Source organism: Diabrotica virgifera, chromosome 4, assembly GCF_917563875.1.
Source record: "Diabrotica virgifera virgifera chromosome 4, PGI_DIABVI_V3a".
In the NCBI taxonomy this organism is placed as follows: Eukaryota; Metazoa; Arthropoda; class Insecta; order Coleoptera; family Chrysomelidae; genus Diabrotica; species Diabrotica virgifera.
This window is the reverse complement of record NC_065446.1, coordinates 243993225-244007100: the sequence shown is the minus strand read 5'-3', so window position 1 is coordinate 244007100 and position 13876 is coordinate 243993225. Positions and strand designations below refer to the sequence as shown.

At 33.0% G+C, this 13876-nt stretch overlaps 1 protein-coding gene across 1 annotated transcript in view; it reads right to left on the bottom strand.

Moving 5' to 3' along the window:
* Positions 1 to 83: 83 nt before the first annotated feature.
* Positions 84 to 13876, bottom strand: part of LOC114347524 (lysosomal acid glucosylceramidase) — a 32856-nt gene continuing 19063 nt past the window's right edge. Inside the window, exons 3-9 of the mRNA XM_028298218.2 lie at positions 12929 to 13085; positions 9594 to 9872; positions 8742 to 8855; positions 6168 to 6312; positions 6003 to 6079; positions 2254 to 2528; positions 84 to 250 (exon numbers count right to left, since the gene is read on the bottom strand). Of these exons, the coding sequence (XP_028154019.1) occupies positions 151 to 250; positions 2254 to 2528; positions 6003 to 6079; positions 6168 to 6312; positions 8742 to 8855; positions 9594 to 9872; positions 12929 to 13085 (1147 nt within the window). The 3' untranslated portion in view covers positions 84 to 150. The remainder of the gene's footprint in view (positions 251 to 2253; positions 2529 to 6002; positions 6080 to 6167; positions 6313 to 8741; positions 8856 to 9593; positions 9873 to 12928; positions 13086 to 13876) is intronic.

Below are 13876 nucleotides of genomic sequence, written 5' to 3'. Positions count from 1 at the left end.
TAAGAAACCACAGTGAGATAAAACACGTCATGTATAAGCCAACATATTGGACACTTTTTACAATTATTAAAAACAAAAACAAATATAAAAAAATATTTTTATTTTTGACTTGAATATTAATAAATAGCTTGTTTGCTTGTTGATGTATTTTTAATAATATACAACAGTAGTCAGCGAGTGGGGACCTAAAGTCAAACTGATTTTTCCTCTTTCGCTATCTACTAATTCGATGCTGTATCTAAGAATACCCCTATAACAAAAAAAGTAATATGTAAAAATGTGTTGAAAATGCTTATTTATACTTGATTTTGAAATGTATGATAGTACTGTAGGGTGATTAAAAAAAATCGATTTTTTTACTTTTGCCCAAGCATTTTTTTTTTAATTTCTTGTAATGAAAAAATAATATCCTGAAAGTTTCAGCCCTTAAAAAATTTTTTAGAAGTCGCTCAACAATTATTTTTTACAAAAATCGCGTTATTTTTTTTTATTAAATGAAGTAAACAATTCATATTCCGTGTATGAGTGCCTTTATTTTCCCCCGAGTTTCAATAAAAATGTACCAATTGATAACCAGTATGAAAAAGATTTTTTTATTTCATAAAGTCCTAAAATTGCTGAAAAATTACACATACAATTTCATCGAATTTAAGACACTCCGTTAATACAGAGTTAATATTCTATTCAATATAAAATTTTGTTTCTTATTTTATGCATGTCAGTAATTTTACCACGAGAGAAATTTTTTAAACCCTTGTGCTCATCTAAAAATGTTTAAAAATTTCTTTAAAATTAGCAAAAAATCTCAAAAGAGTGTTTATCGAAAAAATATAAATGATACTAGACCCTTTTAAAGATTTTTTCATTTAGTTTGATGAAAAATAATATTTTTCTTATGAAATAATAATAAATAAAAATAATATTTTCTTTATATAAAAATAATTTTTTTTTACTTTTGTATTTTTTTAATTTCTTGTAATGAAAATTAGGATCCTGAAAGTTTCAACCATTAAAAAAATTTTTAAAAGGTCACTGAACACTTTTTTTTAAATCGCAATATTTTTCGTTTTCTTTGACTAAAAGAAATAAAAAATTCATATTCCGGGTATTTGAGTGGCTTTATATTATAAATTTATTATTCTAAATATTATAAATTTATATTATACTATATTAATATTTATAATAATGTAAGTATACTATAAATTTATAATTTATAATATAAAGCCATTCAAATACCCGGAATATGAATTTTTTATTTCGTTTAGTCAGAAAACGAAAAATAACGTGATTTTTGGAAAAAAAAGTGTTGAGTGACCTTTAGAAAATTTTTTAAGGGTTGAAACTTTCAGTATATTATTAATTTTTCATTATAAGAAAATACGCATTTTTCGTACTAATAGTAAAAAAATCGATTTTCAGGCAAATCAGCAAAGTGGCTATGTAAAAAATGGCTGTTTGATGTTCATATTGCAACCTAGCAGTTTAAAGCTCTCCAAGAGTTGCTGGGCAATTTCAGCTTAATTATGTGATCGTGTATTTCAAAGAAAGTCGTGTATTTAACAATGTTTTTGAAAGTCACCAAGTATTCTTTTTAATTTTTGACATTGTTTGGTTAAATCTTCATCTGTAAAAGGTTGCCGAATCTTTGGACTATCACTGTTAGACAATTCCGAAATGAGATACTTGAAACAATTTCTACAGTGTTTGGATCACCATGTTTCAGGTCAAATCTTAGTTGCCAATTCGACTGCACTTAATGTTTCTCACCAGCTCTGCCTTCCCACAAACACAAAAAGCACGGATCAAATACTGGATTATTTCAGAGAGAGACGACGTGTCAGTACAGTACAAGTTCTCAGGCGTAACTGAACCACAGACCACTTATACTAAGAGAGTGGTAGGTGATCTGTGAACTGAACAAGTCCAGTTTGACTTGTTGTTATCTTATGCGTCATTCACACCAGCTTCATTCATGGTAGAAAGTTAGCGTTAAACAAAAGGAGAACAATAGTGCTTCGTATGATCCATGCTAGATTGTGAGATAGAGAAAAAATTTAACGTGGCAGAGAAAAACTAATTATAGATTTGAAACCAGCATGCCTAAATAACTAGGTACCTATAAAACAGCTCAAAAATCAAACTTAACAGATTTTTTTAAAAATTGTTCCCCAGTGTTATCTTATATTCTTAGAGTTCTTTACAGATTTTAACAATGAAAATAATGTTCAATCTCCTGTAAAAAACATAACTCACCTGTTTTGCAAAACAACAACAACACCTTGGTCGGGTCTAAGAAATGCCGTAGAAGAAATAAATGGTGTTTGAGTGATTCCTATTCTAACAGATCCTCTAGGGACAAATTTTGAAAAATGGCCCAATGAGTAATACATCGGTTGTTTGTAAAATTCTCCTTTGGCTGAATTAATGATTATCGGAGCATCCACGTTATTATCTATATACGTTGGTCCTCCTTTGGTGTCTAAAGCCATGTTCCAATCGGTCCAGCCTATGAAGTGGTGTTGGATATCCTGCAAAAACAAATGGATTTAATTTATGTCGTAAATGTAGGCCTGTTGGAAAACAAAAATATCTTTGTGACGCAGCCTCTTGTAACGGTACACGTTTGTGGAGTATCCCACACATAGACCAGGAAGGATCTGTTTTTAGGTGGATGTGAGAGGTGGCATTCGGATTTTTGCAGATAAAGTTAGGTGATAACTTCTTTAATAATAATTGACTTATGCTCCTTCTCAAATATGCACGGAACATTAATAAAAAAAAAAATTTCGTTTTTTTTTCCAATTTCTTTGCTTATAACTTTAAAACGATCCATTTTGGAACAAAGTCGTACAGGAATAAAACAAAGATAATTAAATTTTCTATCAGATACGATTGGTTAAAAATGTCTTAATTTAACACCCTTGCTGCAAAATAGCAATAAATATAAAATAAGGGGGCAGAACAAGCCTCTCCTTATTCAATGTTTTTCCATCACTTAGGTTACACTTGGAACCTTCTTAATTCGCTTAGAAAAATTTTGTAATGTGCTAAAACCGTCCACCAAATTTGATTAAAATTGATTTACTAGATTTTGTATAATAATTTTGCAATCTAAACTTTTTTTAAACAATTAAAATTTTTTAAAATCTTGCACAACAAAAACTAGAACATACAAAGATTTGTCAATTTTTTTACATATAAAGAAGTACTCCACCTATCTAATGCACTTTACAGAATTGAAATCGGATTATTTAAGCAGCCTCAGCAATGTTTTAAAGTTATAAAGTTATTTTGGCCCGTAGAACACGAATTTTTTGGGTAACAGCTGATCCGGTTGTCGATAAGATTGTTATGTATAAACAAAGAACTTGAGGAAGTACATAACATCGATTTTTCGCAAAATAAAACATTTTTTTGTATTTCTTGGGCAATTCTAAGCAAAAAATGTTCTTATAAGTTTTTTCGTAGGATGCATAGTTTTCTAGATAAACGCGGTGGAACATTCAAAAAATTGAAAAATTGCAATTTTTGAACGAGACTAACTTTTGATTAAGAAATAAAATAGCAATTCTGCTGACAGCATTTGAAAGTTTAAGTCAAATTATACCGGTTTTAATTATTTGCATTGCTAAAAATTAATGTTTTTATTATTAAACAAAGCTATTTGTTTATAAGCCAAAAATTGTTTATAATTTTAAAACATTGCTGAGTCCCCTTAAATAATCCGATTTTAATACTGTAAAGTGTATTAGATAGGTAGAGCACCTTTTTATATGTAAAAAAATTAGCCAACTTCTAAATGGTCTACTTTTTGTTCAGAAAGATTTTAAAAAATTTTAACTTCTTTAAAAACATTTACATTGTAAATTTATTATGCAAAATCTATTAGGTCGATTTTAATGAAATTTGGTAGACCATTTAAGTAAGTTATAAGAATTTTCTAAGGGAATTACTAAGGTTCTAAGTGCCACCAAAGTGGTTAAGAAACATTGAATAACAGGCGTATTTTGCCCCCTTATTTTGTATTTATTTCTATATTGCAGAAAAGATAATACCTTAAGACATTTTTGACTGACCAGTCGTATATCATACAAAATTCAATTATCTTTATTTTATTTCTTTACGACTTTGTTCCAAAACGAACGGTTTTAAAGTTATAAGCAAAGAAAGCAGAAAAAAATCGATGTTTTTCGAAATTTTTAAATATCTTAATTTTTTTATAAATGTTCCGGGCATATTTGAGAAGGAGCATAAGTCAATTATTATTACTGAAGGTGTTACCTAGCATTAGAGAGTTATCAAGTAACTCTATGAGAATACGGTAACGTTATAAATAACATGTAAAGTATACAGGAAAATACCGTTACCGTATTCTCCTAGGGTTACTTGATAACTCTCTATTATCTGCAAAAATCCGAATGCCACCTCTCACATCCAAAAATACACGTTTTTTTACAGATTAGCCCTGGTCGAACAAGGTTTTTTGAATATTCACCTTAAATTTAATTATTAAAATAGCATCTTGGAAATAAACATCTTTCGTGATTTAGTTCAATGTCATAAACATGAGTTATAATAAAATACTAATAATGAACAATGCACATGAGGTTGCATGTTATGGATTATGGATGTTACAGGAGGATGCATAGAATAGCATGGACACAGAAATATTGATTATATTAAATATTGCAAGAAATGGGCAAAGAATATGAGATAATAAACACAATAAAAATAATAAAGTTACGATATCAGGGACACGTAATGAGGCGACACCGATATGAACTCCTGAGACTAATACAGGGAAAGATAAGAGGAGAAAGGAGTATAGGAAGAAGGAACGTTTCTTGGTTGAAGAATTTAAGGGACTTTAAAGGACTTGAAGAATTTAAGGTTTAACTGCAGTTCTGTAGAACTCTTCAGAGCAGCGGTAGATAGAGTAAAGATAGTTATGATGATATTAAACCTCCGATTGGGAGACTGCAGTTAAAGAAGAAGAAGAGAATACTCCCATTATAAATAGAAGATAGCCGTAAAACATTATGAAAAACAACATCGATATAAAAAAATGAGGATATGGGACTACTGATGAGGGGGAAAAGACCTCCGAAACCGGTATAGACTCTTCCTGCACTCTCCGATTTAACCAGAGTATTATGCAGCTGCTGAATCTTCGTATTGCAAAGAAATTGAAAATGTTTATACTTTTTAATTCATTTACTCTTTTGTGGGAGTATTAAGGAATCTTTCTTGTTGAAACTTTTACCACGCTGATCAGATGAGTTGTGAATTATTTAAAATTCTCTCATCTTAATTTCCTCGGCATCCTGTTTGATTTATAAATTTTGAAAATCTCAGGAGGTGTAACCAAAGAAAGTATTCCACCTGTTATCAATCTGGTGGTATGGGAACGATATTTATTATCGTTTTCTGTGCTCCTTCAATTGATAACTTACTTTGATTAACATTGATATATAGTTATCTCACATTTTTATAAAATTTGAACTTAGCATACGACATTTAGGTATTTGAGAGGAAGGTTCTCAGAATGATATTTGGCCCTCAAAGAGATGAATTGATAGGAGAGTGGAGAAGGCTTCTTACTTAATGTTGAATTGGTGACTCTGTATAGTACTGAAAACATCGTCAGACATATAAAAGCTAACCGTGTAAGATGGGCAGGTCATGTGGTAAGATCAGAGGAAGACAGAGTGTTAAAGACGGTATTTTTTGAGAAACCAGACGGTAGAAGATCAGTAGGCCGTTCCAGAAAAAGATGGCAGGATGATGTTGAAGCCGATTTATCTAGGATTGGGGTACAGCATAATGGTAAATGGAAGCACAATATCGTAGAAAATGGAGGGCTATAGTAGATGTGCCGAAAACTCACCCCGAGCTGTAAAGCCAGTTAAGAAGAAAAAGAAGAAGATACGAAAAGATCTTGATTTTGGAAAATATCTGAGTAAAAATTTTAAATTATCATTATTAAATATAAAAAATCAAACCTGTATAACACTGAAAGCGTACCGTTCTCCTCTTTGCCATGAACCCAGTTCTACACTTTTTTCCCAAAGACGATCACCTACAGACAAAAAAAAACAAGTATAAAAAATCGTATAAGTAGGTATATGGTCTTGCGAAAAAATTTTTAAATGTTGGTACCTACTGACCTACACAAGCCTCAGTGCCCATTAATGGTTTTTCGGGATATCTGGTATGCACCTTGTCCAATACAACAGGCAAGATCACATCATCCCAATACCAGTGCACAGCAACAATATCAATATAATTTTTAATAGTTGCGTTGCTAAAAACCTGCAACACGAATTTGTTGTTATTGTACAATTAAGTTATAAGTATTGGTATTTAATTCTATGGTTATTGCACAATTAAGGCATGTACATATGCAAAATTATTAAAATAATTTCAGAGTTTTATGACTGTATTATAGGTGTGGTTTAAATGAATTAGTAGAGGTACATAATTATGTTATACGGAAAATATCTAAATCAAGTTTAGAAAAAAGCTTACCAATATCACTGTTACATACACTCGCGGTATTCATATAATTAGGTTTCGGATATTGCATAGTTATAGCAGGTTTTCATTTATATGCGGTTGTTTCTCGTACCAGGTTTAATTGTCTTTAGCGGATTAGCGGTACCTAGTTTTTTTACTGTACTGTTTCTTTTTGGGTACATAGTCGTAGAGAGACCGAAAAACACGTCTATTCTTTACGGGAACAGATAGGTACTAGCACAATTATTATTCAAGGTTGGCCTAAATAATTATTTAAAATTAAGGGTGGAAATAATAATAATACTGAGAGCCTGGAATGAGGAACAAATCCCGGAAGAGGGGTGTATGGGAATAGTTTGTCCGCTATACAAAAAGTGCGATCAATTGGAATGTAGAAACTATAGGGGAATAACCCTCTTTAATACAGCTTACAAAATATTTTCGAGTATCTTATATTGTTCGTCCGCTATAACTTTTCCCATGCGTCACGATTCATTTTCAAACAAATTAAGTCAAAACATAAAGTGAAACGTACGCCGATATGTGTAGTATATAGTATACAGTATACAAAATGTATATACACATCGACATTCGTTTCACTTTATGCTTTGACTGAATTTGTTTGAAAATGAATAGTGACACATGGGAAAAGTTATAGCGGATGAACAATATGGTCGTCTAAGTGCACATTCAGATGAGCTTCTTGGAGAATATCAAAGTGGTTTTAGGCCTGGTCGATCAATAACAGACCAGATCAGAAAAACCAATGAATTCAATATCGACACATACCATCTTAGTGTCCTAAGAAATAAATTGTATCAAGCCATGGATGAATTCCACATCCCTGATAAACTGATAAGATTGGTTAAGGCTACAATGCGTAAAGTTGTTTGCAAAGGCGAAATACAGGGCGAACAATCACAGGCGTTTGAAACGCACGTTGGGCTGCGACAGGGAGATGCGCTGGCATGTCTCCTTTTCAACATAGCTCTAGGAAAGGCGGTCAGAGATGGCCGAATAGACAGAGGAAATATTTTTAATAAATCATCCCAAATATTGGCATATGCAGATGACGTGGACCTAGTTGCCCGCACAACACGCAAGCTAGAAGAAATGTATACCACGTTCTCAAATGCCTCAAAAAATATGGGCCTGCAAGTAAACGAGGAGAAAACTAAGATGATGTTATCAACACCCAACAATAGAGCCAGAAACATCGGTCACCAATTCACGGTTGATAACTCTACCTTTGAAGTGGTGGACAAATTCACATACTTAGGCTCCCTGATCACCAAAAGGAGAACGTCATGACGGAAGAAATCAAGCGAAGGATAATCCTAGCAAACAAATGGACGGAGTAGACATATGAGAAGCAGAACTTAAGCCAAAAAACAAAAATAACCATATACAAAACCCTTATACAACCAGTATTGGCATATGGATCGGAGACATGGACCATCTCCTAGGCAGATGAAAACCTTCTGCTTATATTTGAACGAAGAATCCTGAGAGGAATTTTCGGTGGCATCTGTGAAAATGGTGTTTGGAGGAGGAGGTACAACTACGAGGTATAGCACAGATATAAACATATATTTGGTGGTAAAGACGTAGTATCTCTTATAAAAATAGGAAGACTGATATGGGCAGGACATCTAGCAAGATCACAGCAGAACAACCCTCCTAGAAGAATCCTTTATGTCACAATCTCTGAGAAGTAGAAATAGGGGTAGGCCAAAACTCAGATGGAAGGGTGGTGTAGATGAGGATGGTAGAAAATAGGCGCAGCAAACTGGCAATGGTTGGCAATGGATAGGACTGACTGGCGTAATAGACTTGGGAAGGTCGAGGCTCTTTTATAGGGCTATAGCACGATTGATGATGATAATGAAGGGTGGAAATTATCGAATGATACAGCGAAAAATACAAAATTGTTTTTGGCATGTGAAAAATTGAACAGTTATGTCAACCTCTTTTTCTAAAATAATACTATAGAGAGTAGTTGAGATTTTATTGAACAATAAAGTAGTTATGTTAGCCGTGTAATGTGCAAATTTTTTGTAGACGAGTTTCTTAAATTGGGATTACATATGAAATTGACTTTTTTGGTGAATGGTGAATTCCGGTATAATATATTTTTAAAATATCTATAAATTCAAATACATAGGTACCTTGTGTTCTTACAAGGTAGCATTTCTCCATATATTTATTTAGAATGATATACTTACCGCGTCCACAAACCAAGGCAAAAACACCCGTTGATCATCCAGTACCATTATTTTTAAATCTTTATACTCCGACCGACGAATAGTGGGTCCCAAGTGATCCCCTACCCATCTTTTCTGAAAGTTTCATTACAATGTTATAATGAGTACAATATAATATAATTATAAAAAATCAAAAAGATCAAATCACGTAAACCAGCTGACCACCCAAAAAAATATCGACCAATTGCTCTATGTATTCGTCTATAACGTATATACTACTTGAGACTAATTTTTAAGCCCAATACATAATTCTCAAAGCTATTTCAATCGAACAAGCAGGTTTCAGACCAAATCGAGGTTGCATCGACCACATAACCTATCTCTGTATACTTACATAGAAGCCGGTTTTTAAAGAAGACTAGAGTTTTGCTGCTTTCATAGATCTGTCTGAAGCTTTCAGCACTTCTGACGAGAAGGACTGATTTATTAACTTTTATACACTATTCCTTGCTAATTCATCGCCAAATTATTAGAAACTATGCTCTGGGTCTCTATAGACTACTTGGGAATCTATGGTTTAGATTAAAAGACACCGAAGATTAAATAGGCACTTTTCCTATTGGGAGGAATGAAGAAGAAAAAGGAAGAGGAGGAGGAGATCATGTGGACAGAATGGACCCAGGAGGAATCGCGAAATGGGTAAAAACACATAAACCCAATACAAAAAGAACCACTAGGAAGATCCCCGAAAAGGTGGCACGGCAGCTCGATATCAACATCATAAGAGCATCAGATACAATTCGTTGATGTACTTCAGGAATTCCGTATTTAATAATTTTTAAATTTCAACATTTACGTATATGTACTACTTACCATCTCCTCAATAGTGAACCGATTGGAAGGAATATTGGATCCAAACAACGACAAACTAGGCTCGTTTCCTGTTGTTACTCCCCAGAATGTAATATTTTCTTTCTTATATTCATCAAAAAACTTCTTGTGGTAATTTGCCCATACCTGGTAGTACTCATCCTTCACACGACCAAACCCTGAGAAGGCGTTATTGGTTTTCATCCATTTGGGCGCTATCCACGCGGATGCGAATAGTTTTAACTCTTGGTTTAACTCGTTGGCACGGCGGATATATGATAGCTGTAAAAAGAAGAATAAAATTTGTTATGATAAGGCAACGACGTCCCAAGTCCCGACAAAGGAGGAGGGTTCATAGGTGAGACTAGTAACCTACATATTATGGTAAAGAAAGACTTTACTCACGGAGCTATCGGAACAGCCTCGGAGAAGAGACGAATCAGAGATGACAAAATGGCACAAAAATGGAAGCAAATATGAAAAAAGAATATACTTACTCAGGCTCGGAAGCTTGAACGTCACTTCCTGGAATACCAAAGACCAATAAATTCTTCAAGAACTGGAACACCATAATGGATAGGCAACATATAAGACACTAAAGCCATATTATACTACTTCACAGGAAATTTGAAAAGAGCGCCGAAAGAGTTAAAAAACAGGTTACAATAAATGTTGCCGATGAAAAGATCCATTTTATAAGTATATATGCACCTGATATGAACAAAGCAATGAAAGAAAGAGAACGATTCTTTGACGAGCTACTAGTCTAGGCGCCAGAGGGGTCACCGTGTCCTTTTCAATTCTGATGGGACAACCTCAACGGTTTATTATGGATTTTTGGCTGCTCATTACGAATTAGGAGGGTGGATTTCGATCCGAGTGGTCAAAAAATTGTTATAAACAATTTAATTGTTTATAAGGCTTCTGGCTGATAAACTAAAAGAAATAAAAAAAATGTTTCAAATAAAATTTGTTCCTTAATCCAACAATTAGAATTCAACATATTGTAAAATTAGTGCACAATGCAAATTGGAAAATAAGTATTTTTCGAAGCTTTATCGATCGTAACTCAGCTTCTACGCATGCAAATGAGCCTTAGAAGGTCTCATTTATAAACTAAATTTAATAGGCTTCCAAACAAAGTTTGCTAAATTACTTTATCTTCATTTGTTTTAAAGTTATACCCGTTTGAAGTTATAATTTTCTTAAAAAATTATACATTAATTTGTTTATAAAGGTTTCAAACAAATTTGAGCAATAAACATTTATACTTTAATTAACAATAATGATAGAAGAACTCAAAAGGAACAATTTGAGCTTAAGAAAATGTTCGTAAGTTTATTTTTGGCCAAGATATCGATATTTTTATGACGCGCAATGAGGCGCAAGATCGGCTCACAATCAAGTAAATATTTTTCGACGCTTTATCAATCGTAACTCGACTTCTAGGCATGCAAATGAGCTTTTCAATGTCTCATTTTAAAGCTTAGTTAATATACTTTAAGAGCATACAGTAGCGATCAACAGGTAGCAACAAACGCGGTCCAAGATTGCGGCTGTAATTTTGAATATTTTGTCGAGATATTTGGCACACATATTCGTAATATAATAAAGAATGGCGGTAAGAACAAAAAAATACACTTTCTTCAAATAAACTTTTTTATCCCATGCAGGATTTTGTGTCACATTGGAACTACTAAAAATCGATTTTCTATAACAAGAAATCGAGCGTGACTGACTCGGCAACATTTAGCGCGCCTATGAGTATATAGTTTGATAGTATAATGTCACTGTCAGTGTCAAATTACCGGCGCACTGTTGCCTCACTGTTGAAAGTTCGCAAAACTTTCGAAAATCAAAAATATTGATGACGCTCTACTGTATACTCTTAAGATAAACATATAGAAATTATAATTTGCATTGAGAAGTTACTGCGTGAACCTTTACGCTGTGAGCCGACCATGCGCCTCAGAGAGCGCTATTAAAATATCAATATCTTGGCCAAAAATAAACTTACGAACATTTTCGTATGCTCAAAATGTTCCTTTTGAATTCTTCTATCATTATTGTTATTTAAAGTATAAATGTTTATATCTCAAATTTGCTTGAAACCCTTATAAACAAATTAATGTACAATTTTTTTCAGAAAATTATAACTTCAAACAGGTGTAACTTTAAAACGAATGAAGATAACGTAATTTAACAAACTTTATTTGATAGCCTATTAATTAAGCTTTAACATGATACCTTCTAAGATTTATTCGTATGTGTAGAAGCCGAGTTACGATCGATAAAGCTTCGAAAAACACTTATTTTGCAATTTGAAATTTGCATTGTGCAATAATTTTACAATATCTTGGGTTTTAATTGTTGGATTTAAGTTTAGTAAAAGTTTTCTTCTTCATTTTTTATTAAGGAACAAATTTTATTTGAAACATTTTTTTATCTCTTTTAGTTTATGAGCCAGAGCCTTATAAACAATTTAATTGTTTATAACAATTTTTTGACCACTCGGATTGAAATCCACCCTCGAAATTCGTAATCAGCAGCCAAAAATCCATAAGAAATCGTTGAGTTTGTCCATCAGAATTGAAAAGGACATGGTCACCTCTATTTGGCGCCTAGACTATACTAGATAACATTAATAATCGGGACAGTATATTCGTAATGTGCGATTTCAATAATTTAAGAATTGGGAATATTACCATATCAGGAATTATGCAGAAATTCGACGAAAAACAAACAAATGGAAACGGAGAAAAACTGATAAACCTATGCGTTTTTGCGTTCATAATGAAGAACACCTAAAAATGCCTTTGAGGTGGGGTTTTGGAGAATAATGCTGCGCATAACTTTGACAGCTCAAACTTTTCCATCATTAATGAACTTGACAGCGAATTCTACAGTTCTTTAGTCACGTGGTTCCCAAAGGTGATGATCATTCAGAGAGATTAATTGTTTCTGGAAACTTTCCGAGGGGAAGACCAAGAGGGCGGTAATCAACCAGATGGTCCGACCAAATTCATAATTCAATAGTAAATAAGAGCTTCCGCGAAACTTTTAAAGCAGCCGAAAATAGAACCAATGGAGAAAATTTGTTAGAAGTATTGGAAGAAATCATGATCCTCAATCATGGGGAAAAGACAATAGAGAGAGAGAGAGGGTACTAGAAGATGATAAAAACGTATTCTTCAGTATTTGCTGTTTAAACAGTCTCAAAAGTGTATAAGAAACAAAACTGAAACTAAAGACTGAAAAAATGCAAATAAGACCAAACACGATTCAGCCAAAACCTAGGAAGAAAGAAGATGGTGTTTGAAGCATTAATTGGTACTTACTTTATAACGATAGTCTTCATCAGCAAGTTTAAATTTACTTAGTGAAGGATCTGGTGTATCGGAGTCATCATAACTGTATCCTTTGGTTGAAAAATCAGTCCCACCAATGGGTACTCTTCCAACATTGTACTCTATACCAGATTTTGAGAAGTAAGAGCTAGAATTGGTTTTGCAAAAGCATTATATAATTATTTTTAGCAGTTTATTTTACATCAAAACTCATGGGATTATGGGATTCCTTTAAGAAATAATAAAAATAGGCAACAAAGAAAAAAATTTAGTAACAAGCAAATATATATAAATATATATAAATTGAAAAAACAATATTAGGTTTATTAATATGCAGAAAAGGTCTTCTTGCTGTTTTTTATGTATTCGGCACTAGTGAATATTAAGTTCCCTATTTAAGATTTCAAAGTTACCCCCGCCTCTCCCTCAGGGGTTGGAAGTGCAAGGTAGTGTTTGGTGTCATTTGATAGGTTTTTGAAAAATATTAATCACGTGTTTTTTGGTTTTCATTTGGAAATGTATTTCTCGATATATTAGACCGTTCCTAAAATTTACCTAAATAGATAGGGTATCACGATAAATCGTTCTTCCCGATTATAGCTCCATCAATTCGAAAAAATGCCGCGAATAAAAGTTGCTTATTTTTACGAGAGAAATCTAAATCTGAAACAAAAATGGGGATTTCTATTTTAAGTTCCCCCCCCCCCACACCTCAAGAGGGTGGAGTGCGGGGTCATGTTTGGTGTTTCTGTTTTTTATGTATTCGGCACTAGTGAATATTAAGTTCCCTATTTAAGATTTCAAAGTTACCCCCGCCTCTCCCTCAGGGGTTGGAAGTGCAAGGTAGTGTTTGGTGTCATTTGATAGGTTTTTGAAAAATATTAATCACGTGTTTTTTGGTTTTCATTTGGAAATGTATTTCTCGATATATTAGACCGT